The sequence below is a fragment of the Phacochoerus africanus genome, chromosome 6, assembly GCF_016906955.1.
Source record: "Phacochoerus africanus isolate WHEZ1 chromosome 6, ROS_Pafr_v1, whole genome shotgun sequence".
Classification (NCBI taxonomy): domain Eukaryota; kingdom Metazoa; phylum Chordata; class Mammalia; order Artiodactyla; family Suidae; genus Phacochoerus; species Phacochoerus africanus.
In genome coordinates, this window is record NC_062549.1 from 109,397,625 (window position 1) to 109,423,855 (window position 26,231).

Genomic DNA, 26,231 nt, shown 5'->3' on the forward strand with positions numbered 1-26,231 from the left:
TTTCCTTAGAGATTTTGCAATCCACTGTAAAAGCAGACCATAGCAGAAGTCCCATAGGCAGAGACATAAACTTAGCAGTTAAGGGAAGTTCTCATTCGAACACACGTGTTTATTTAGATAAAATTAAGTGTAGGTCAAAATTAAGTCTCTGTTTACTTTTGTTTCTTAGTGTCAAGGTTTGGAACCTCGTTTAACAGATGGTTTTGCATTCATACGAAGGTAAGTGCATGGTCTTTTCTTTTCAGTCCTGACCTTGGCTGTTTTGTTTTTAGGTGGTACTAGGAACCCACCTGGAAGAGGCTTTCCTTGGCCAGAGTCAAGGGCAAAGTGACCAGATGCCCAGTCACTGACACAAATGATGCAGTTGCTTTCTTTCCCACTGGAGCTCTGTTGAGTCAATTGGCACAGCGGATCCTAAGAGGAAGGGCTGGTTCCTAGCTGGATGAAGCACTTTACATTTCCTGGATGAGGGAACGAAGGGGCCAGAGTTGTTCTCTTCCTGCTTTATCATTGAAACTTGCCCGTGACTCATGTCTGGCAAGGGCAGGAGTGGGGAATGTTAATGTCAGGGTGATTAAAAGGACATCAAAGGAGGAAAACCTAAGTTTTTGAAGAACCACGTTACTTAATGTAAAAAATGTTAGTTTGGATTCAGATCTGGGCTGATGAAGGCAATTCACATCGATTAGTGATGGCCCCCAAGACATTTGTAAAACTAATTGAAGTCACAGTAGGAATGACCATCACAATTTTGGTGAAATATCTCTCTTGTCGTGAGAAAAAAGCTGGTTCAAGATAGAAGACGACCTCCAAATAATCAGAAATGTAGCGTCACATGTAGGATTATTCACAGACCCTTGATTGAGAGTAGTTTTAGTAGAGTGAGCAGACTTCCCTGTGACAGGTGGAAATGGGCTCCTTTTTTTTTTTTTTTTTGGTTTGTTTGACGTCGTACAAGCATGTATTCTCCATTTAGTTTCACTCGTTCCAATGTCTGAGCACCAGGGAGTAGACCCATTTCCCTATCTTCATTGTTCTCACTCTAAGATCCATTAACCAGACCCATGATGTTCCCGTGCTGATTTCAGGTGCTCAGAACACCAAAGGCTGAGGTTGGCTCAAGTGCAGTTGCAGGTGGCTCCAGACATCAGGCTGCTTCTCCAGGGTCTCTCCTGCCCCGCAGAACAGTGGGAGGCTGGTCATTAATTACCAGCTACGTGAGCATTTCCTGCTGATTCACAATCGCACTATTGGCAGCAAAATCCCCCAAGCTCTGAGTGCTCTGGGCTTCTAGCCATGTTTGTTCTAGGCTGCACGATAGAAAGGGCTGGAACTTGGGAAGATATAGGTGGGAGGGTCCCTGCAGTTTATTTTTTTGTCACTGAGCGCCACAGAGGACTCTAAAATGTTCCTGTCGTGGCTCAGTGGAAACGAATCTGACTAGCATCCATGAGGACGCAGGGTCGATCCCTGGCCTCTCTTAGTGGGTTAAGGATCTGGCATTGCCATGAGCTGTGGTGTAGGTTGCAGCCGTGGCTTGGATCTGACGTTGTTGTGGCTGTGGTGTAGGCTGGTGGTACAGCTCTGATTTGACCCCTAGCATGGGAACCTCCATATGCCTCCTAAAAAGATAAAAAAAAAAAAGTAACAATAAAAGCAACTCCGCTCTAACTGGGGTTTTTCACCCTTGGAGTTATCAATGTTCAGTTCTGGATAATTCTTCGTTGTGGGGGCTATCTTAAACTATAGGAGGTTTAGCAGCATTCCTGGCTTCTACTTACTAGGTTCTAGTAGCACCGCTGCCTCCACTGTGCCAACCAAAAATGCCCAGAGACATTGCCAAATGTCTGTGGGGCCAAATTATTGCCCAGTTGAGAACCACTGGCTTAAGAGGTGAAGAAAGAGGCCATTATATGGATGCGCAGGAATACATTTATCTGTCTCCAAGTAACAATCTCCTAGTCAGTGAGGATTTCTCTTTTGTTTTGTTTGTTTTTTGTCGTTACAAAGAAGCCTGCAGTGAACATACTTGGTGCACCTGGGCAGACCTATCTGCATGGCAAACTTCTGAAAGTGGAGTTGCTGGGTCATAGGATGTGCTTAGAATTGTGATGTCCTCAAAATGACTTCTAAAGAAATTGAATAAATACTAAGAATGTGAAATAGAAGGGAAAACAGTAAGAGGCACCGCGTGTGTGGCTGTGGGACCTGGAAGGGTCTTATGGAGCAGGTGGATTTTGAGCGGAACTCGGAAGCACAGGTCGAATCCTGCTGGCCAAGAATGACAAGCTGGGAAGGACCTCCCAGGTAGCGGAGAGCAGGTCCACCGACACCAGGTGTGTAGGGGCGCAGAGGGACAGCCTTTGCAGTCGTGGCGGTGGCCGTGTCTCTCCAGTCTCTGCCCTGCACTGGCTCCTGGAGCTGTTTTCCTGCTAATCTGATGAAGTGTGGTTAGTTAGGAGTGATAACAAAGCTGAAGTAATGTTCCTTTCTTTTTAAGCCCTACTCATGGCCTACAGAAGTTTTACGGCCAGGGATGCAACTTGTGCCATATCAATGAGCCAAGCCACTGCAGTGACAAAGCTGGATCTTTAATCTGCTGTGCCACAAGGGAACTCTGAAGTAGTGTTCTTTTTTATTTTTTTGCTTTTTAGGGCCACACCGGTGGCATATGGAGGTTCCCAGGCTAGGGGTCCAGTGGGAGCTATGGCTGCCAGCCTACGCCACAGCCACAGCAACGCAGGATTTGAGCCACGTCTGCAACCTACACCACAGCTCAGGGCAATGCCAGATCTTTAACCCACTGAGCAAGGCCAGGGATCGAACCCGCAACCTCATGGTTCCTAGTCGGATTTGTTTCCACTGCGCCACGACAGGAACTCCTGAAGTAGTGTTCTTAACGACATTATGGGTCAAAGAGATTTTGATAGATTGAGGCTTTAACAAACCAAAAAAAAAAAAAAATTACCTTACACATTAACTTCTGCAGCCCAACATGAATGCATCTCTGTCTCTGCCGCGTGTGGTCTCCAGCACAGTGCTGGGCGCGCAGCCCATTCTCAGTGCCTCCTTGATTGTAAGAACCTAGTTCTCCCTGTCTTTCTGACTTTTTTTTTTTCTTTTACAATTGAGATTTATTGGCTGTTTTTCTTGTCTTTTTAGGGTCGCACCCATGGCATATGGAGGTTCCCAGGCTAGGGGTCTAATCAGGGCTGTAGCCGCCAGCCTACACCACAGCCACAGCAACGCCGGATCCCAGCTGCATCTGCAACCTACACCACAGTTCACAGCAACGCTGGATCCTTAACCCACTGGGTGAGGCCAGAGTTTTGAACCTGGAAACCTCATGGTTCCTAGTCAGATTCGTTAACTACTTAGCCACGACGGGAACTCCCTATTGGCTGTTTTGAGGGTCAGTACACAGACATTTCAATTTGTACACAATTCTTAACATATGTACCAAAAAGTCTAAGAAATCAAATGGCTGTGATTCTTTTCTAAACAGTTGTTCTAGTGAATTTCCAGCTTAAAATTTGGAGACAAATTTTCCTTAATAGGCAAATAAGTACCAATATCTTCAAATGTTGGTAGGCTAAGTCCCACTAATTTGCAATTTAATATTATATACACTATAAACTCAAGTTTTCAATTGCTCACAGCGCATTAACAAAATTACTAGGAAAATTTACCACCATAACCAAAGATATTTCAGGGTGCACAGATTTCTGACAAGGGGAGCCAAGATCAAGGAGTGGTTTGCTTTAGGAAACAGTTTAACGGGAAACAACGTGGGAAAGGAAGTAAATTTAAATGTTCACAATGTTTAGTGCACAAGGGACTTGTAATTGCCATTTAGTAAGTTTGTGTTATAGGGTACAAAAGCTACCCCATCTATGGAATGTTAAGCCAACACCCAAGACAATCAAAGGCTCCCATATTCAATATCCCACTATTTCTTGTTCTCTGAAAAAAAAACCCAAAAACCAACAAATAATTTCACTTCTTAAAAAAAACGCATTTACACTTAAAAGAATGGGGTGTGGTGAGATTGTCTCCTTCTTGAAAATGTTTCTAGAGCTACTAAAAAAAGTACATATACAAAATAGTTGATGAAAATATTCCTCTGGATTGTACAAGAAGGGAGAGAGGGACACGGACAGGGCCAGGCGTGTGGTATTTTTGAGACTTGGCTTCTTTCCTGCTTGGTCAGAGGCTGGGCTCTCCTCCTTTTTAGTTTCTCTGTTTTCTGCAGGTAAATCTTCTTTAGTCTCTGGTTAGTCCCTTGAGTCTGTTTTCCTTTTGCTTCCCTTTCCTCTTTTATTTGCACCTTTTTTGTCTGAAGATTTATCCTTTCCTACTGCCTTTTTTTTTTTTTTTTTGGCTTCATTTTCACTTTAGCAGGAGCGGGTCGGGCTAACAATCTTGCCCATCTGCTCTGGGTCTCCCTTTGCCACCCTGCCTCAGAACTGACCTTCCTCCTGGGGACCTTGGCAGCAGGGCAGGCCTGTGCTGCAGGCCACCAGATGCCAAGAGCCCTGACTTTTTAAAAAATGCAGTTTTTTTATTGCTTTTTAGGGCTGCCTCCTCGACATGTGGATGCTCCCAGGCTAGGGGTCAAATCGGAGCTCGGATCCTGCATTGCTGTGGCTGTGGTGTAGACCGGCAGCTGTAGCTCTGATTCAACCCCTAGCCTGGGATTGTCCCTTTTGAGGGGGAGCAGAGTATGTGGTTAATGTGTATCCAGAGCCAGACTGTGTTTGTTCTCATCTTGGCTCTTGTGTGACCTCAGGACGTTATTTACCTTCTTCATGCTTCAGTGTCCTTAGTGGTAACTTCAAGGACTAAATGTGTTGATTAATATACTTGAAACACTTAGGAGAAAGCCTGGCACATGGTTTGCATCCCATACTCCTGACTGCTTTCTTAGAGCCTTCTCTTGCCCATTTCCTTCATAACCACATCTGAAGTAGACATTGGAGAGTTTTAAAGTCTATTTTATCTCATCTAAGAATTGCTACTTCAGTTTTCTTTTCCTTTCCATTTGCATGTAATACATTTTTCTATCCTTTCATGTTCAGTGTGTGTGTCTTTATCTGCAGTGAATCTCTTGCAGGCAGTGTATTGTGTGTCTTTTTTAAAAAAAAATTATTATTATTTTTTGTTTATTGTAGTTTTATTTATTTTTTCCAGTATCATTTATAGTGTTCTGTCAATTTTCTACTGTACAGCAAAGTGACCCAGTCACACATACATATATATTCATTCTTTTTCTCACATTATTCTCCATCGTGCTCCATCATAAGTGACTAGATATAGTTCCCAGTGCTACACAGCCGGACCTCATTCTTATCCATTCCAAAGGCAATAGTTTGCATTTATTAACCCCAGATTCCCAGTCCACCCCACTCCCTCCCCCTCCCCCTTGGCAACTACAAGTCTGTTCTCCAAGTCCACGAGTTTCTTTTCTGTGGAAAGGTTTTTTTGTGCTGTATATTAGATTCTAGATATAAGTGCTATCATATGGTATTTGTCTTTCTCTTTCTGACTTACTTCACTTAGTCTGAGAGTCTCTAGTTCCATCCATGTTGTTGCAAATGGCATTATTTTGTTCTTTTTTATGGCTGAGTAGTATTCCATTGTGTATACATGCCACATCTTCTTAATCCATTCATCTGTCAGTGGACATTTAGGTAGTTTCCATGTCTCGGCTATTGTGACTAGTGCTGCAATGAACATACGGATACATGTGTCTATTTCAAGGAAAGTTTTGTCTGGATATGTACCCAAGAGTGGGGTTGCTGGGTCATATGGTAGTTTACTTAGTTATTTAGTATATTTAGTTTTCTGAGATACCTCTATACTGTTTTCCATAGTGGTCCTACTAATTTACATTCCCACCAACAGTGTAGGAGGGTCCCTTTTCTCCACACCATCTCCAGCATTTGTTATTTGTGGTCTTATTCATGATGGGTATTCTGACTGGTGTGCGGTGGTACCTCATAGTAGTTTTGAGTTGCATTTCTCTAATAATCAGTGATGTTGAGCATTTTATTATGTGTCTTTTTAAAAATCTATTCAGCTGATCTATGTCTTTTTAAAAATTAAACATTTTTGATTATAATTTATTTATAGTGTTATGCCAGTTTCTGCTGTATAGCGTAGTGACCCAATCATACATACTATCTTCTCATACTATCTCCCATCATGTTCTATCCCAAGAGATTGGATATAGTTTCCCGTGCTGTACAGTAGGACTTCATTGCTTACTCATTCTAAATGTAATAGTTTGCATCTACCAACCCCAAACTCTCGGTCCATCCCACTTTCTCCCCCCACCCCCTTGGCAAGCACAAATCTGATCTATGCTTTTGATTAGAGCAGTTGGTCCACTTACATTTAAAGTAATTATTGATAGGTATGTACTTACTGTCATTTTGTTAATTCTTTTCTAGGTCCTGCTCCACCCTTTGATATTCCTACTCTGCCTTTTTTTTTAATCCCATAGCAAAAAGCCTGTTTTTGTTAAGTTAGGAATATTGGCTTCAGATGACAATAGCACAAAAGTTTGTTTTTTTTTTTTTTTTAAAGTGGTAGGAAGAAAGCTAGGAAGGTGTGAAAAAAGTAATTAGGATACATTTCTATAAAATGTAAATCAAATATAAATCTCATTGTCGCTATTGCTAAAGTTGATACTTTCATGCACATTGAAGTAAAGAGCTTGAGCTCTCCAGGCACAGAGGAGGTTATGGTTAGACAGAGATTGAGTTCAGACAAACCAGACTTGATACACCAGCTCTGCTTTTCATTGACTATGTGATCGTGGAGAAGGTAAATTAGCTTCATGAGGTTGTCATAACGGGTAGAGGAAATATCTGCCTGGTGCAAAGTCAGTGTTTAATAAGTGGGAGTTATTGCTATAAGAATACACTCTGCAGCTCTTGAGTTTCTTTTTAAGAATTTATTTCTTGGAGTTCCCATTGTGGCTCAGGGGTTAACGAACCTGACTGGCATCCATGAGGATACAGGTTCGATCCCTGGTCTCACTCAGTGGGTTAAGGATCCAGCGTTGCCGTGAGCTGTGGTGTAGGTCGCAGACGCAGCTTGGATCCCGTGTTGCTGTGGCCCTGGTGTAGGCTTGCGGCTACAGCTCCAATTGGACTCCTAGCCTGGGAAACTCCATGTGCTGCAAGTGAGTACCTAGAAAAAGAAAGACAAAAAAAAAAAAAAAAGAATTTATTTCTATAAAGAAACATTAAATCACAAGTGAAATTGGAATCTTCTTTGGGTTTGTGCACAGCTCAAAGGCTTCAGGGTACATTTATGACAGAGTTTGAGCAATTTCATGCTGCTACAACCTAGGGAATCTTTTTTTTTAATATACAGATTTCTTAAGGCCACACCTGTGGCATATGGAAGTTCCCAGGGGTCCAATTGGAGTCACAGCTGCCGGCCTATGTTGAAGCCACAGCAACGCCAGATTCGAGCCATGTCTGTGACCTACACCACAGCTCATGGCAATGCCAGATCCTTAACCCACTGAGTGAGACCAGGGATCAAACTTGCATCCTCATGGATACCAGTCAGTTTCGTAATCCGCCGAGCTACACTGGGAATTCCCACCTAGGAAATCATTTTGATAACTGGATTCTAACTAAATATTTCTAAAAAGCTATGTGTAAATGGTATATAGAAGGCATTGTGGTTCATTCACTGAATTTAAAAATCTTTAATGACTCTTTTGCCTATGGAATCAAGTCAGTATTGCGTAGCATGGTGTATAGGGTCTGCTTTACAATCTTACCCGTATCTGTTCTCAGTATTGTAGCCTGGTTGTTCTTTCCATGATACTCTGGCGTGGTGCTGTCGGTCGTGAGACATGTCGTAAATAATTTGATAGAATAATAGCTGAAATACTGAAGGTGCTGTCTACATACAGCTTTAATATAATTGTAGACTCAAGAGTATTCCTGTTTTAGCATTAGATATAGTCCTTTCCATTTCAAGTGGTTTCTTAATTCAAAAATAATTTTCAGAGCCATAGTTAGCATGATGGAATTTGTGCGGGTTCAGTGCAGGTCCTTTGGATGTGTCTTGGCTTGGAAGGAACTATGTTGAGAATTGCTTTTCCTCTTGGTCACAATAGTCTCTGAACTCGTTACACATCGTCACTATTATGTGCCATTCCTCAAACGTTTCTTCTGCCGCCAATGACTTTTGCTCTTCCCTTGCTTCTGGTTCTAGCATCCTGCCAGATCCTTACTCAGATGTTTTCTTTTCTGCAAAGCTTTTTTTTTTTTTTTTCATCCCACCAGGAGCTTTCATATCCTCTCTCTCCTTGCTCTCTGAATACTCTTATTATCACTCTCATTCGTGAGTCCCTGGAGTAATCACATCACCTCATAATTTGAATGTGTCCATCACTGCATCAAGAATGCAGAAGTTCTAGTCACTTATGATGGAGCATGATGATGTGAGAAAAAGAACATATATACGTATGTGTGCCTGGCTCACCTGGCTGTGCAGTAGAAACTTGACAGAACACTGCCAACCAGCTATGATGGAAAAAATAAAAATCATTAAAAAAAAAAAAAAGAATGCAGAAGTTTACCTACAAGGACCATTTCTTTGTTATCTTTATATGACTGAGCTTAGTACAGAGGTGAGCACAGGGTAGGCATTCCATAAATACTGGCTAATTCGTGAACCAAGAAATTGAAAATAAAGACCAAAGTGTCATGGACTGTAAGAATCACATATGGAGGAGTTCTCATTCTGGCTCAGTGGTAACAAACCTGACTCGTATCCATGAAGGTGTAGGTTTGATACCTGGCCTCTCTCAGTGGGCTAAGGATCCGGCGTTGCCATGAACTGTAGTGTAGATTGCAGATGCGGCTGGGATCCCGAGTTGCTGCGGCTGTGGCTGTGGCGTAGGCCGGCAGCTGCACCTCTGATTTGATCCCTAGCCTGGGAACTTCCATATGCCGTAGATGCAGGCTCCCCCCACAAAAAAAAAGACAAAAAAAAAAAAAGAATCACATTTGGGAAGCTGTAGATGAGATTAATCAGAGGAAGAGGGAAAGAAGAAGTAGAAAGTATATTTCACATCTCAAAAAAGCACGTGCTCTTTGGAGCCAAAAAGCAAAAATTTCCACTGTTGTGGCAGAAGTTATCAGCAGACATTTCTGTGTGGATAGGGGTACCAGGTTCCCTTGTCCCCAGGACATTTTACATTAGTTATCACATCCTTTAGATTACATCAGCAAAGCCATTCATTGCTTTTTAAGTTGGCTACAAAGTGGATATTGACGTCTTTGATGTTTGCCAGAGGGAAAAACCAAATCTATGCTTGTATAGGGGCACAAGCTGGTACAAAGCTAGGAAAGCCCACGTGCCTAGAGGTGAAAAGTGCAAGGAGTTCAGTGTATAAGAAAGAGACCCAACATCCCTGTGCGTGTCCCAACTCTTGGGTCTGCCAGTGTGTCCTGTGCGTTGGTGGACAGTGGAAAATCAGCACCAGGAAGAGCCTGGTCTTGGTCTTGATGTGTTTACACCTCTCCGAGCGCATGGAAAGTTGGGTATTGGGATTTAGGTTCATTGTGAATCTCAGTCTTTAAAGAGAATTGTCAGCTAAGGATGAGCAAAGTACTCCTTCTATATATCTTTTGGAAAGGCAGTAAGATTGTTCTCTGACACCATGAAGTGGAAACTGGCTGGGAGCTGAGACTTAAATGGATGGTGTGTGTAAGTGTGGGTTGGGCATTTTGTTGGGTAAAACTGAAGACACACAATCATTTTATAGGAGGGTCTGGGAAGAAACAGACATTTCTTCTCTGGGAATAATATGTAAGTACAAAAGCCTTATTTAGTGCAGCGTCTGTCCATTCTGGAAATGCTGGAATAACTGCAGTGGTTAGAAGTTGCTAAAATATAAAAAAAAAAAAAAAGAAAAAGAAAAGAAAAGAAAAAAAAGTTGCTAAAATCTAGGAGGATTCCATATAAGAAGCTCTTCTTTAGTCGAGTGCTGAAGAAGTTTGAAAATTTCAGATCAGATGGTTGAAGGGATTGCTGTAACGGGGGCAAGGTGAAGTGCATTCCTTTGTTTACCCTGTTCTCTGCAGAATCATCCTGAGGACAGGCGCATCTATCCGAGAGGTGACAGAGGAGCCTTTGGGCCTTGAAGTGTGAGTAGGAACTTATCAGGTAGGGAAAGTAAAAAGGAAGCTTTTACAGACAAACCGCATAGGAACAGCACAGAGGTTCTAAAGAGTTTGTGCCATTGTAGACCATCGGGGAATCTCAACTGGCCGAAACACACAGTACCTAGAAAGATGGCAGGGAACGAGGCTGCCACGTGGGTTGGATCAGATGGCCAGGGCCTTGCTAGAAGTCTGGGCTTTATTATCTAATCAGTTGGAGCCACAGTGGGCTTTAGAGGAAGAGAGAGACACTCTCAGACCTGTTTGAGGAGGAGAGGTCTGATACTGGGCTATTCAGTTCCACAGCCCTCAGCTGGGTTTCCTCAGTTTTCTGCACCTATAGAGACACAACTGCAGATAGATGAACATTTTTCATTCCTGTAGAGCCTCTCCCCCAAGACCCTGGCCATTTTCCTAGCTTGTGATCATGGCCCAGACACCTAAACAGAAGTGAGGGACCCCTAAATCCAGAATTTAGAACCAACCTACAGCGGGGAGCTCTCAGCTTCCCTCTTTTTTAGTTTTACTCTGACCCTCCCCTTTACTATCCCAAAGCAGCCAGGAACCTCAAAAACTGCTCCCCACAGTCCTGGTGGAAGGCTTTGGCCAGGCCTCCTTCCCTGCCCCCTCACGGTCAAAGACATGGCGAAAGAATTTTATCTTCTTGAGAAGATTTGATAAATAATGAGTCCTCTGAACTTGGCCACGGCAGGTGAGGAATCTGACAACCAATAGGCTGCCCAGGGAGCTTGGGAATGGGACAAATGTGGAGCTGGAAGCAGGCCCCATACCTGGATTTTGGCACAATGCCTTGTGCAGCTGTTCTGCTTTCACAGAGATAAGGAGGCCCCTCTCAGCTCAGGTCTTACACAGAGAGATGGGGCCCCACGCCTTTATCCGGAGACCAGAGCAGACGTGGGGAGGATGCTGCTTTGGCCTGATAATAGACTCAAATCACTTTTCCCCTCTAAACTCAGAGAATATTCTCCATCAATGATCAGGAAGCAGAGACCCAGCACCCAGCTTCAATATAAAAATGTTCTGTTTGGATTTTTCCATACCATTTCTCTCCTGTCCAGGCATGTACAATCCCATGAGGCCCCTGCTTTGTCAGGCTGCTGTTTTTTCTCTCTCTCTTTTATATGTATGTGTGTATATATATATATTTTAATTGTTATTTCCCCAATACAGTTTTTTTTTTCTACTGTACAGCAAGGTGACCCAGTTCCACATACATGTACACATTCTGTTTTCTCACATTATCATGCTCCATCATAAGTGACTAGATATAGTTCCCAGTGCTACACAGTAGGAGCTCACTGCTAATCCATTCCAAAGGCAATAGTTTGTATTTCTTAACCCCAAGCTCCCCAGCCACCCCATTCCCTCTTCCTCCCCTTTGGCAACCACAAGTCTGTTCTCCAAGTCCATGATTTTCTTTTCTGTTTTTCCCTCTCTCTTGCATATACTCATCTCCAAAATGAAAAGACTGATGCCCTCTGTACTCTGAAGGAAGTGCCAAGTCACAAAGGACTGCATTTCAAAATATAGGCTGAATGGAGCCCAGAGTTTTTGATCTTAAGATCACAGGAAAAAGGGAAGGCATAGAACTAGAGAAAGAGGAGGTCCCATCATGGCACAGCAGAAATGAATTTGACCAGGAACCATGAGGTTGCAGGTTCGATCCCTGGCCTCGATCAGTGGGTTAAGGATCTGGCATTGCCATGAGCTGTGGTATAGGTCGCAGACGAGGCTTGGATCTGATGTTGCTGTGGCTGTGGTGTAGGCCGGCAGCTACAGCTCCGATTAGACCCCTAGCCTGGGAACTTCCATGTGCTGCTGGTATGGCCCTAAAAGGACAAAAAGCCAAAAAAAAAAAAAAAAAAAAAAAAAAAGAACTAGAGAAAGAGAACCAGTGTAAGGAGGTTACAATATGGATGGAATCTGTCACATGTCCTACATATAGTATATGCTTAAATTTTTTTGTTTGTTTTGCTGTGGCCGAGGCATGTGGATGATCCCCAGCTGGGGATTGAACTTGTGCCACTGCAGCGACCAGAGCCACTGCAGTGACAAATGTCAGATCCTTAACTCACTGTGCCACAGGGGAACTCCAGTATATGCTTAATGTTTATTTGTAACATTTCCGTTTATTTCAATATAAGTATTTATTGAGCTTGTATCCTGTGCTAAATGCTATATGATAGGGATTGAGGTTATAGATCCAAGCTGTCTAAGATGAAGGAGCTACGGAAGAGAGTATCTTAATATCATGCCTCCTACTATCTCAAAGAGGTAGATGGGAGGTATTGCCAGCCTGGGGAATTCATGAAGCTGGGTGCTTTGATAATTTCCTAGCTTGTCTTTTCCCTGGGAGTGTTCTGGGGAATTTTTTTAGGCTATAGCCTGGCACTAAGCATGGAGAAGTGAAAGGGTCTGGCTCCAGGGTCTGGCTCCCAGGACTCCTGTAATAGTTAGTACATGAGCCCCCTGAGTTGTCAATTACATGAAAAACCAGAGGGGCCTCTGTGGTCACACAGTGTCATTATCCAAAACCTAGTCACAACTAGGAATAGAAGGCTCTTTGGAATGCTCCTAGACAGCCTGTTGGAGATTTCAAGAAATAGTGAAGCTGTTTTCCTGGAAGAAATTAACTGTCTGAGAATTTATCGAAAAATAAAATAGTGTGAGAGGGGAGTTATGTACAACTATGTCTGAGAGCAGACTTGTTTTGTTGGTCCTGAATGAAAACTAGTGCCAACAGGAAGAAATTACAGAGAATCTTTTTTTTTTTTTTTAAATACTTTTTAGGGCCACACCCATGGCAAATGGAAGTTCCCAGGCTAGGGCTCGAATCAGAGCTGTAGCTGTTGGCCTACACCACAGCCACAGCAATGACAGATCCAAGTCTTGTCTTCAACCTACACCACAGCTCACGGCAACGCCAGGTCCTTAACCCACTGAGCAAGGCCAGGGATCGAACCTGCATCCTTGTGGATACTAGTCTGCTCTGTTACCACTGAGCCACAACAGGAACTCCTAGATAATAATTTTGCATATCAATAAAACAAATAATTTTCTAGGGCCAGTTGTTAGCTAGAGAGTCACATGACAATGGAATCTAATGTCTAGGTGATTAGCTCAAAATAGTCCAGCAAAGGCGAAATAAACATCTTTAATGCTTTGATGGGAACTTGCATTGGACCAGTGGTCTTTAAACTTTTGAAAAAGCATTGTCACTCCTTCTCAAATATTTGACAGATCTCCCACATGGAAAAGAGATAAAAGCGAAGGGATTCTGTGATGGGAGTGGAAGGGGATGAAGAAGCAAAGTCTTCCATACTTGTTCATGCATCCTTGTTCAGGTTTCTAGGATTATGTGTTTCATCGTTTAAAAACAAAACAAAACCCCCCCACTGCCAGATAATTCCTTGGGTCCCTGAAAAATGCCTCATCCAAAGGCATAGCCGTGGCCAGGATGTCAGTCTCAGCCATCATGATAATGACATCCTCAACTGCTGTTCACCTGTCCTGTGCCGTTTCCCTTCTAGGCTCCTGGACTCCATCAGTGCGATGACCTGCAGTCTTCATAGAGGTTGGGGCACTGGCTGAGCACACAACAGCCCCCCGCGCCAGGGTTCCACTGACCATGGAGCATTTGCCTACTTTAGCACTGTAAGGTAGGAAGCATTGCTTAGGACTGGGAAGCAGAAATGGGGAGCAGAGTGGAGAGGAATTGGCTTTGAGCCTTCAGCTGAATGTTCCCCCAGGAACTTGCTGTGAGAATATCGGTGAGATGATGGAGCACCTGCAGAGCAGCTCCTCGTGAGGTTCCCCACGAGGACAGAGCGGACGCCTCACTTCTTCAGATGTGTCTACTGGGACCCACAACCAGGAAGCTGGTCTACCATGAGGTAACTCCCTACAGGATGGGCGGAAGTGGAAACTCTGGTCAGCTGGGGAATGGTATTAGATGACATTTGGCCTCCTTTCGGTAGTAAAATAACTTGCGACATTACTGCCTGTGTTTCCCTATATATCCCAAGTGGAGATGAAACATTTTCCAGGGAGAGATAAATCACCTTGGGAATTAAAGAGGTCTTGCTATGTATAACATGGGCTTGGTTTGACTTACATGAGAAGTAAAATCTTTTTAAGAATAAGCGTTTGGAGTTTCCCTCATGGCTCAGTGGTTAATGAACCCGACTAGTATCCATGAGGATGTGGGTTCGATCCCTGGCACAGCTCACTGGGTTAAGGATCTGGTGTTGCTGTGGCTGTGGCGTAAGCCAGCAGCTACAGCTCTGATTCAACCCTTGTCCAATTGGAGCTACAGCTGCCGGCCTACACCAGAGCCACAGCAATGCCAGATCCAAGCCGTGTCTTTGACCTACACCACAGCTCACGGCAACGCCAGATCCTTAACCCACTGAGCGAGGCCAGGGATTGAACCTGCAGCCTCATGGTTCCTAGTTGGATTTGTTTCCACTGCACCACAACGGGAACGCTGAACAATTTTTAAAAATATCTGTTCTCAGGGTTCCCTTCATGGCTCAGTGGTTTGACTAGGAACCTCAGTCTTAGTCATCAGACAAGGACATCCTCAACTGCTGTTCAGGACTAGGATCCATGAGGATGTGGGTTCGATCCCTGGCCTCACTCAGTGCGTTAAGGATCTGGCCTTGCTGTGAGCTGTGGTGTAGGTCACAGCCGTGGCTTAGATCCTGCATTGCTGGACTGTGGCCTAGGCCGGCGGCCATAGCTCTGATTCAACCCCTAGCCTGGGAACCTCCATATGCTGTGGGTGTGGCCCTAAAAAGCAAAAATAAGTAAGTAAATTAATCTATTTTCATTGTCTCACTAAATCCAGAAATTCTCTAACTATGAATCTAAATAATAATAACAGCTACTGGACACTCTTTTTTCTCTCTGTAGACAATTGTATACAATATGTGTTAACATAGCTACTTTCCATAACAGTTTTTTAGAAAAGGTATTATTATTTGCACTTTACACAGGACAGAACAAAAGCTTTGCGAGGTTAAGTTACTTGGCCAAGTTACACCTCTGATAAGTGACAGAGTTTTCAAACTAACCTTCAAACAGAGCTTCATCTGACTCTAAGCCCAGCATCTCTGTTACAATGCTTCACTTTCTCTTTTGGGCAGGGCAGTAACCATATCTTCCTTCCTGCTGTGTCTGACTCCCAGGGTATCGCTCACTCTAATATTCTAGTGGAGAGCTCACTACAGCCTTACCTGAATGTGGAACTGGTTTGCTGTTTTCTTTCCAGAGATTACCACTGATACAAAGATGATTCACATTGCCAGCAGACACTACAAAATGTTTATGCAAATACACTAAAAGATCTAGATGAAATAGATTCTAGAAAAATACGTACTAATAAAATTGATACAAGAAGAGGTAGAAAACCTAAGCAGATCGATAAACTTGGAAGACATTAAAATTGCTATCAAAAATGATTTCCAAAGCTACCAGAGGCAGAATAGCCTAGCAAACATTTAAGAAACAATTACTGTAGTTCCCGTCATGGCTCAGTGGTTAACGAATCTGACTAGGAACCATGAGGTTTCAGGTTCAATCCCTGGCCTTGCTCAATGGGTTAAGGATCTGGCGTTGCCGTGAGCTGTGGTGTAGGTCAAAGACACGGCTTGGATCTGGCGTTGCTGCCGCTGTGGCATAGGCTGGCGGCTATAGCTTCGATTAGACCCCTAGCTTTGGAACCTCCATATGCTGCGGGTATGGCCCTAGAAAAGACAAAAAAGAAAAAAAAAAAAGAAAGAAACAATTACTTTTTCTGTGTGAAAAATTATCTTCTCAATTCATTTACATCTGATAAATAGTCAGAAAACATTATTGAGTATCTGTTTTTTTCCCAGGCATTTGCTGGGCTCTGGAGAAAGGAAGCAAATAAGATATGTCTTTCTTTTTCTTCATGGGTCTGGCAGTCCATCCGAAATAAATTATATCCCTAGATGGCAAAGCCCAGTATAATAAATTTGTCAGTTTTCACATATTAATCTCCAAATATATTATAATTTAAAATCTCAAAGATATGTGTGTGTGTGTGTATGTGGTTTCATTTGATAAATTGATTATAAATTGCATTGAGAAAAATGCATTAGTGAAAGTGGTCAAGAAAGATATTTCTTTTAAAAAGAAGAAGTCCTAAGACTTGTTGCATGAGATGTCAAATGTTGTATAGAGAATTTGTGTATTGGGAAGGTTTGGATCTAGATGGCAGAATAGGAAGATCTTGAGCTCACCTCCTCCCATAAACACACTAAAACTACAACTACATATATGAAAACTAGCTCTGAAAATGACCTGAAGACTAGCATAATAGATTTCCTTCCTTTGGATGAGGCATTTTTCAGGGATATTAAGGAAAGGCCACACTGAGACAGGTAACAGGGGCAGAGATGCAGTCTAGTCAAAACCCACACCCCTGTCCAGTGACTGACAGAGTTACAGGGTCACCAAGACTGGAAGCCCAACATGGGGCTCAGACCCTTCCACCACACTTCTTTTTGGTCACTTACCCTGGGAGAACCAGCTGACATTCCATCAGCACCAAAGAAAGGTCCACAGGGAGGTACGGAGAACACCTGCTGATGGTCAGTACCACCCTGCCACCCATGTGAGGGAGGCACGTTAGGAACGGACCCTTCAGACCCAGTCAAGCCTTCAATGACTGCTCCAGTCAGCGTCCTGACTGCACCCTGCAGCTCTCATGAGAAAACCCAATCCAGAACCGTTCAGCCAAGCTTCTCCTGAATTATAGACACACTACGAAAGAATACATATTGCTTATTGTTTTCAGTGGCTAAGATTGGGATCATTTGTTATACAGCAATAGATGGCAAATAGAGTCAGGAATAGATGCTGGTCGATATTTGGCCCTGAGGTTGCTCAGCACCGGACCTGCTGGAGATGAAACGTCCATTTATTCAACCAATTTTCATCAAGTGCCTAGTCTGTGTCGACTTCCAGGGATCCAAAGACGCAACTTGGCACTGGAAGTATGTGAGTCAGCGCCTTCCTTGAGACATCTTAAAGGAGGCTGGATACACTGAGGAAATCCTTGGCTCAGCCTGAGGACTTGCCTTAAGGCCAAGGCTGGCAGTGGCCCCTGCACCTGTGCCCACTCTTATCTGCCCACCTGGCCCAGGTTTGAGGGATACAGCTGCTGGCAGGGGCAAATCTATGACCTTGGGGCATCAGGGTGAGATAAAACGAGTCTTGCCCTCTACAACTCCTGCCTCCCATGTAGCACTGACTATTCCCCGGTCACACCTCTTCCCCCCACCTCCCACTTCAGTCTCCTCCGTTTTTCCCAAGGAGCCAGGCTCTGGCAAAAGCAGTTGCTTAGATCCAGATGCCGTGACCCCTCCCAGAATGAGGAGAAGGGGGCAGAGGTACCAGGTTCACGTTTCTCTGGCAGCAGCTGCCCTTTCCCCATGCCTTCCCTGGGCTGGAACAAGGGAGGACAGCTGGCAGCTGCAGCATCCTGTGTCTGTCCTGTCTTTCCCTCCAGCGCTGTGGCAGTGAAATCACTAGGGGACAGGGGGAGAAGAGGAGCGGGGCTAGTCCTGCCCCTTTCCTGAACCCTGCAGGGTTCCTTCAGACGCTTGCCACTGGCCTTGAGTGTAGGGCCTGGTTCTGTAGGAGGAAAATGACACGCCTTAAATGAATGCTCCACATCGTGACTAGCCCCCTCGTGTGGTTTTCTGGCCCTGGGCCCTGTACCTTGGGACCCTGTTCCAGCCCAGTGCCCTTCATTCCTTCCCTGGGCTTCCACATCCCCAGGGGGACTTGGCCTCAGTGCTGAGCTAAGGCCTCCAATTGTAAGTGGTTCTGTCAGAGCCCAAGCTTGGCTGGTGAGAGACCTCTGCTGGGGTTCTCTCCCCCTTAGATTCTCATGAATCTGGAGTGGGAGGAGATAGGACTGTGACAGCCTGGGTTACCTGTGATCATGAGGTGGCAGCTGTGCTGCTCCCACAGTGATAAAAGGGATTTCCTCCTTATATAGCGCTGAGCTAAGAGGCTGCCCCGGGTGGCCTGTGTGTAGGCACGATGGGGAGGATGCTGCTCTGGGCCTGTGAGTCTCCCAGTCTTTTTGCCCGTCTTCCTTCCACGGGTGGTGGGGGGCCCCTGGGAATGGGGAAGAAGGCTGCCTTCTATTTTGGTGAAGCTCCTACATGGGGGATTACCCCATGCCTCGGGCTCTGTGTAGGGAAACTTGGGATCTAAACCTGTGAGTGATGAAATGGGGTTGTGGGAAAGGCCACTGACAAATCAGAGACCCCTGTGCCCTGCACATCCTGGGAGTCTCCTAGGTAGCAGCAGGTCCTAACTGGGAAACCCATCTAAGGATTCCTTGTTTTTGTATATTGATTTTTGTTTGTTTGTTTCAGGCTTGGCAGTTCTACTGCAGGTGCAACTAGGTAAGGAGTAATACAACCCTCTACCCACAAGCCAGTTTTCCTAATAGTTTCTCCTCTTCCCTTCCTTCTTCTAACTCTGCACTTCCTTCTCCTTTCGTGATGACCTTAGTACTAGGACCCCAAGCTCCTAGTCTGTTTTGCTGGATCTCAGAAAGTAGCACTGGGAGAGGCTCTTCTAATGCAGATGCCTCACTCCACAGATGGGAATACTAAAGTGCACAGGGGGGCAGTGACTCATCCTCGATTGTTCAGCATCTGGACTTAACCCTATCTTCTGATGCCAAGCCCAGTACAATGTCTATTACCTGGTAGTCTCTGCTCCTTCTTGTGTTGCCTTTTTTTACCCTCACATTCTTCTTTTTTTCCTTTTCTTTCATTTATTTATTTTTTGCTTTTTAGGGCTGCACCTGCTGCATATGAAAGTTCCCAGTCCAGGAGTCCAATCGGAGCTACAGCTGCCAGCCTAGGCCACAGCCACAGCAACACAGGATCTGAGCCCCGTCTGTGACCTACACCTCAGCTCATGGTAACGCTAGATCCCGACCCACTGAGAGAGGCCAGGGATCGAACCTTCATCCTTATGGATACTAGTCAGATTGTTTCTATTGCGTCACAGTGGGAACTCCCTCACATTCTTTCTAATACCTAAGCATTTGGCTGTGAAAGTGAGACATGACTCAGGAGAGAAGAGTGGGAAGAACATGGGCTTCAGAGTAAGGCTGCCTGACAACAGTGCATGCATAATAAATATTCGGGGTGTAAAAGGATAGATGAATTAGCATTCATCTTAATCTTTCCGCTCTGATTAGTTTTTCTGTCTTCATCTAAAAATGAGGAAGATGTTTCCTCCACAAGACGATATGGAAATTAAAATGTAAGCAAAACAGTGCCTGTAAGGGCTCTAAATCAAGCATCCGTCACGTCATATGCCATATACGAAAGGTATATATTTTATTGGAAATGAACTTCAGCAGTCGTTGACGTTATGAGCAGTCCCCAAGGAGGATAATTAGCCCTACCACTTGCCTCTGTGATGGTGAATTGATTTTATATGTTGATTTGAATTGACTTAAAGCCTTCTTGAGATTTTGTTGACAAAAGTATCATGACTGTTTAGTCAGGTCTTCTGTAAGTGCGGGACAAGGGTACAGCTGTCTCTACTGGGTATCTGCCATAAGAACTCTTAGGTAGCCTTTCCCCTTGAAGAGGCCACCAGCCAGTGACACAGACAGTGGAACCTTGCACCTCAGTCAATGACTGCTGCTTTCTCCCTGCAGGCTCAGCCTATAAGCTAGTGTGCTATTTTACCAACTGGTCTCAATATCGACCAGACCCAGCCAAGTTCTTTCCCAAGGATGTGGACCCATGTCTCTGCACACACTTGATATATGCCTTCGCCACCATGAATGACAACAAGATTGCTCCTTATGAATGGAACGATATTGATGTTCTGTATCCTCAGTTCCTGGCCCTGAAAGAACGGTCAGTGGGATTCAGGGTGGAGGAATAATGGAGAGCTCGCGTTCAGTCTCAGATTCATTCCCAAATATCATAAGATTCTTAGGAGAGGCAGAGTACTTTGCAGATAGTTTTTTTCCTGAAAAGAATACACAGATTTCTGACACATACATTAACGATGATGTAAATATTAAAGTGGGCAGATGGGGAAGCACTTGGTATGGGGACTTTATAGCTGAAACTTGGCTGCTGCCCATTTCTCAGAGAGTCAAGAATGAGGGGAGAAGAGTTGCCTTCTGTAATGTCTGTATCCTGCAAGCTCACAGGGCTCTCACATAACATGTCTCTTTGTTTCTTTCTGCAGCAACAAAGATCTGGTCAACTTGCTGGCCATTGGTGGCTGGAACTTTGGCACTCAGAAGTAAGTCTCTCCATGGCCAGAATATGGGGGTGGAGGCCAAAGAAAGAATCCCTCAGGTTGAGGTGGGAAAATGTGATACCAGAGGGTAGGTTAAAAATGGATATTCCCGAGAGCAAAGAGGCTGGCGCTTAAGGAGAGAGTTTCTGTGGGTGGGAAGGGCAGACTGCAGCAGTGGTATGGAGAAGATGGCTATCAAACCAACGGGGTGTGGGCAATGGCGAGTGAGAGAGAAGTGGCTTGGTGATGGAGAACCACTTGGGGCCCCAGGAGAATATGAGCCCTGTGCTGGGTCATAGGCTTTTCTTCTGAGAAGCAGTGAGAAAAGATTGGTGACCCCACAGGCTTTTTGACTCTGAGTTGGAAAAGAAGAGAGGATGAGATTAGACTTGATTTGTATGTAAAAAGTTGTCCAAGTCAATGGTAAACTACTCCTTAAATTATGAAATAACGCCTTCCCATAATTATTTTAAAATTTGAGAGCACAAAGTTGTTTGACATCCAAAGTAACGTGGCCCTCTCTTCTTGCCTCCACAATTCTCCAGAGGTAGCCAGCCATTCTGAAAGTGCAGTGTTGGAAAAAGTTGCATTGAGTGTTTTTATTCTCACTCTAATAGTCAAGTGAACTTTATCTAAGTTACCTATCAAGTAACAAGCTAATTGTCACCTATGGTATTTTGTCAATATTTCTTCAGCCTCATGTCCACTCCACCAATGTAGATTTCTCTTATCTTGCTCACAAATCACTTAAATAAAAAAAATCTTTGCAGGTTAATACCTCCAAAATCCAAGCAACATCTCCCCACTCTCTTTTTAGGTTATTCAGTTTGCGCTAGTAAGTGTACTTTAATTAAAAAAAAAACCTTATTAGCTATTGAATACCTGAAATAAAAACAAAAAGAGAGTTCCCTTGTGGCTCACGGGCAACAAACCCAACTAGTATCCATGAGGATGCGGGTTTGGCCCCTGGCCCTGCTCAGTGGGTTAAGGATTTGACTTTGCCATGGCCTGTGGTGTAGGTTGCAGACACAGCTCGGATCTGGCATTGTTGTGGCTGTGGTGTAGGGCAGCGGCTACAGCTCTGATTGGACCCCTAGCCTGGGAACCTCCATATGCTGTGGGTGCGGCCCTAAAAAGACAAAGAAATAGAGAAAGAAAGGAAGGAAGGAAGGAAGGAAGGAAGAAAAGAAAAGAGAAAAAAGAAAAGAAAAGAAAAAAGAAAGAGCAAGCTGCAGTGTAGGTTGCAGAAGACTCTTGGATCTTGCATTGCTCTGGCTGTGGTGTAGACCAGCAGCTGTGGCTTGGATTAGACCCCTAGCCTGAGAAGTTACATGTGCCATGGGTGTGGACTGAAAAAGGCAAAAAAAAAAAAAAAAAAAGAAGATAAATTAAGGAGCTTGGAATTCAGTTTACAGAGTGTTCACCACAGGCTTGTTATAATCAGAAACCAACCGAGAGGGTTTAAACATGTGTTTATAGACTATAAAATTGCTGACTATGGCAAAAGGAACTAAATTGTCTAGATATTAAGGTACTTTTAAATGCAAGACTCGGAATATGTTTAAAGGCAGATTCTTTGGGAGTCAAATGTGCTTCATTAAGTGTATTCACAAAATATAAATCACATCTTAATTTTGGAAACAGTAAATATAAAACATGAACATCTTAGAATCAAAGCCCTGTGGTATCTAAAGTACTGCCCTTGAAAGATGTCAATAATAAAGAAAATACACAGGTACCATTGATCTTATAAATAAATAGAAAATACTATTCAGTGGGTATACTGAAGAAAATAAAATTTAAATTATGAACACATCCATTAAATAACATGAACCATTTGAGTTCACCTTAAATCTAACAGGGGTTATTCCAAAATGCATAACAAAAGTTGTTTTCAGAGATGGTGTGGGAAGGATTCCTGAACTGGTGACGTTCATATAGACAAACGTTCTGCCTAGATTCACCACCATGGTCTCCACAGCTGCCAACCGCAAAATCTTCATCTGCTCTGTCATTGACTTCCTTCGTCAACATGGATTTGATGGTATTGACTTGGATTTTGAATATCCAGGGTCCCGGGGAAGCCCACCTGAGGACAAACAGCGATTTACCATCTTGATTAAGGTGGGAATGTATCACCAGCTTTGTGTCGTCTTGTAGAGAGGCCAGTGTCTTCTAGAATTTTCTCTGAGAGTTGCATCTCCTGGGGTTAGCAAAGCTTGCTGCTCTCAAAAGTACACTGGTAAAGGTATTTGAGGGTTCTCTTCCACATTCTTTCTAAAACTTGTCAATCCTTGTCTTTTGAACAACAGCCATTTTAACAGTTGTGTAGGATATTTTTTTATTGTGGTTTTGATTGTAATGTTGAATGTCTTTTCAGGTGCTCTTGGGCCATCTTCTTTAGAAAAATATCTGTTCAGACCCTACACCCATTTTTTAATTGGAGTGTTTGCTTTTTTGCTTGAGGTTTCTGAATTACAGATTTTGGATATTAACCCCTTATAAGATACATGATTTGCAAATTTTGTCCTATTCAGTAGGTTGAATTTTGTTTTGATGATGGTTTCCTTTGTTTTAAAGAATCTTTTTAGTTTGATAGAGTATGATTTATTTTCTCTTTTGTTTGCCTTGCCTTAGAAGAGAGATCCACAAAATATCTCTGTGACCAGTGTTAATGGTCTTACCACCTATGTTTCTTCCAGGAATTTTAAGGCTTCAAGTCTTACATTCATGTCTTTAATCCATTGTGAGGTTTTGTTTGGTTGTTTTGTTTTGTTTTGTTTTTGTGTGTGTGTATGGAATAAGACAATGGTTTAGTTGAACTCTTTTGCATGTGGCTGTTCAGATTTCCCAAAACTATTTATTGAAGAAATTGTATTTTGTTATTATATGTTCTTAGCTCCTTTGTTACAGAGTCATTGTCTATATGCGTAGGTTTACTTCTGAGTGCTCAATTCTTTTCCATTAGTCAATGTGGGTTTTTTTGTGTGTGTGCCAGTATCATACTGTTTTGATTACTATAGCTTTGCAGTATAGTTTGGAATCAGGGTGTGTGATATGAGGAGTGTAAAGTCTTTTGTGATTCCATGTAAATTTTAGAATTATTTGCAATTGGTATTTTAGAATTATAATTCTATTGGTATTTTGATAGAAATTGAATCTGTGAAGTGCTTTGGTATGGACTTTTTAACAATATTAACTTTTCCAATCCACAAGTATGGTTTATTTTCCATGTATTTTCATTGTTTTCAATTTCTTTCATCAATGTCATAGCCTTTGGAGTACAAATCTTTCACCTCCTTGGTTAAATTTATTTCTAGGTATTTTATTCTTTTTGATACAATCAAAAATAGGATTGCTTATTTAATTTCTTTTTCTAATAGTTTCTTATTAGTGTATAAAAATGTAATATATTTCTATATATTAATTTCGTATCCTGTGATTTTTTTTGTAATCTAATTTTTCTTTTTTTTGAAATGTTATTTTTATTTTTTTTACAGAATAAAACACATATATTTAAACACAATTACATTCACAAAGATTATTGTATCATGGGTCTTAAGAAACAGATTAAGTGACTCCCTCTGGAGAAATGGAATGGAAAATATGCTGAGACAAATAGGAAATTTATTCTATACTTTATACCATTTTGTATGGCTTTCATCTTTACTATTTAGTATTATCTATTACATTTCAATTTTTCTTTAAAAATTAGCATTATGTTAAAATTGTGTGTATTATGCCACTAAAATTTATAAAGAAGAAAGCCTTATATACCATTAAATATTTTATATAGCATCATAAAAAGAATAACTTAACTGGTAAGAATAACAAAAATAATACACCCTCTGAAAATAAGGAAAATATAAAATGCATAAATTGGTTAAAAAACAGTGTAACTGTATAAATATGTCCTCACAATTTGTTACATCTTATTGATTCTTCAATATAGACATTACACCATTCTAGGTGATGTGATAAACAAGACATTATAGACCTTACATTATAGCATGGAGAGAAATCGTTATTAACAATACAATTGTAGAACTGTATTATTTAATTGTACAGGTGCGTTATTATAATTATCATAAATTCTTTGATGGAGAGGAAATCAGAATCAGATCTAAAAAGACTTCGGCATTCCAAGAATGATGTCAAATGACCCCCTTCATGGTAGATTATGCACTTATTTACTATGAGATATATTTCTTCTCCAGAGATTCCTTGTTTGTGTATCGATTGTAGATTTTTGGTTTGCAGTTATTCTGAAGTTTTGATAGAAGAGTCTATATGTATATGAGATTGTTTAATGTTGTTGTTCTCTTAATTGCAAGTTCATCTTCAGCATCTTGCATTTGATTCTCATGATTTCTGATTTTGGTGGTATAATTGTGCATGGATGATTTCATATCTTTACTGTATATGTACCTTTACTGGTGAGCCTTGTCATTTGTGGAATTTTTGTTTCCTGTTGCTGTCTCTTCTTTCCTGCCTAGAGAAGTTCCTTTAGTATTTGTTGTAAGGCTGGTTTAGTGTTGCTGAATTCTCTTAGCTTTTGCTTATCTGTGAAGCTTTTGATTTCTCCTTCAAATCTGAATGAGAGCCTTGCTGGGTAGAGTATTCTTGGTTGGAGGTTTTTTCCTTTCATCACGTTAAGTATATCATGCCACTCCCTTCTGGCCTGCAGAGTTTCTGCTGAAAAATCTGCCGATAACCTTATTGGGGTTCCCTTGTATGTTACTTGTTTCTTTTCCCTAGCTGCTTTCAATATTTTCTCTTTGTCTTTAATTTTTGTCAGTTTGATTACTATGTGTCTCAGTGTGTTCCTCCTTGGGTTTATTTTATATGGTACTCATTGTGCTTCCTGGATTTGAGTGAGTGGTTCCTTTCCCATGTGAGGGAATTTTTCAGCTATTATCTCTTGGAATATTTTTTCTGTCTCCTTCTCTCTCTCTTCTCCTTCTGGCACCCCTATAATTCAGATGTTGGTGCGTTTAACATTGTCCCAGAGTTCTCTGAGACTCTCTTCATTTGTTTTCAATCTTTTTTCTCTTTTCTGTTCTGCATCTGTAATTTCCACTAATCTGTCCTCCACCTTGCTTATTCGTTCTTCTGCCTCCTGTATTGTGCTGTTAGTTGCTTCTACTGAATTTTTTATTTCAGTTATTGTATTTTGCATCTCTTTTTGTTTAAGTTTTATATCTTGTATCTCTTTAGTCAGTGTTTCCTGTAAGTTATCCATCTTTGCCTCCAGTTTATTTCCAATGTCTTGCATCGTCTTCAGTGTCAACAATCTAAAGTCTTTTTCCTGGATGCTGAGAATCTCCTCCTCACTTAGCTGATTTTCTGGGGTTTTTCCTTTCTCCCTCATCTTAGTTATAGTTCTCTGTCTTTTCATTTTTATAGGTTTTTACCGATTATAGAGTTCTAGCCTCTCTTACTTCTGGTGTCTGCCCCCCTTGTGGCTAAGGTCAGTATGGGGGCTTGCTGTAGGCTTCCCGATGGGAGGGGCTGATGCCTGCCCACTGGTAGGTGGAGCTGATTCTAATCCCTCTGGTGGGTGGGGCTTAGTCTCTGGATGAGATTAGAGGCATCTGTGTGCCTGAGGGGTCTTTAGGTAGCCTGTTTCCTGAGGGGCAGGGCTGTGAGACCATCTGGATTGTTGTTTGCCCTGGGGCTTCTCAGCACTGA

General features: G+C 42.6%; 1 protein-coding gene across 5 annotated transcripts in view; it reads left to right on the forward strand.

Annotated features, from left to right (window-relative positions):
* LOC125129855 (acidic mammalian chitinase-like) overlaps positions 1 to 26,231 on the forward strand; it is a 38,851-nt gene that overhangs the window by 1,966 nt on the left and 10,654 nt on the right. For 3 of the 5 annotated variants that reach the window (XM_047785038.1, XM_047785033.1, XM_047785035.1), the window contains 7 exons: positions 170 to 219; positions 13,748 to 13,876; positions 13,967 to 14,110; positions 18,635 to 18,664; positions 19,942 to 20,146; positions 20,487 to 20,543; positions 22,499 to 22,664. In XM_047785038.1, coding sequence (XP_047640994.1) covers positions 20,067 to 20,146; positions 20,487 to 20,543; positions 22,499 to 22,664 — 303 coding nt within the window. In that variant the 5' untranslated portion in view covers positions 170 to 219; positions 13,748 to 13,876; positions 13,967 to 14,110; positions 18,635 to 18,664; positions 19,942 to 20,066. Of the gene's footprint in view, positions 1 to 169; positions 220 to 9,021; positions 10,182 to 13,747; positions 13,877 to 13,966; positions 14,111 to 18,634; positions 18,665 to 19,941; positions 20,147 to 20,486; positions 20,544 to 22,498; positions 22,665 to 26,231 lie in introns of those variants that run through there. The other 2 variants (XM_047785034.1, XM_047785036.1) reach the window with 2 other exon arrangements.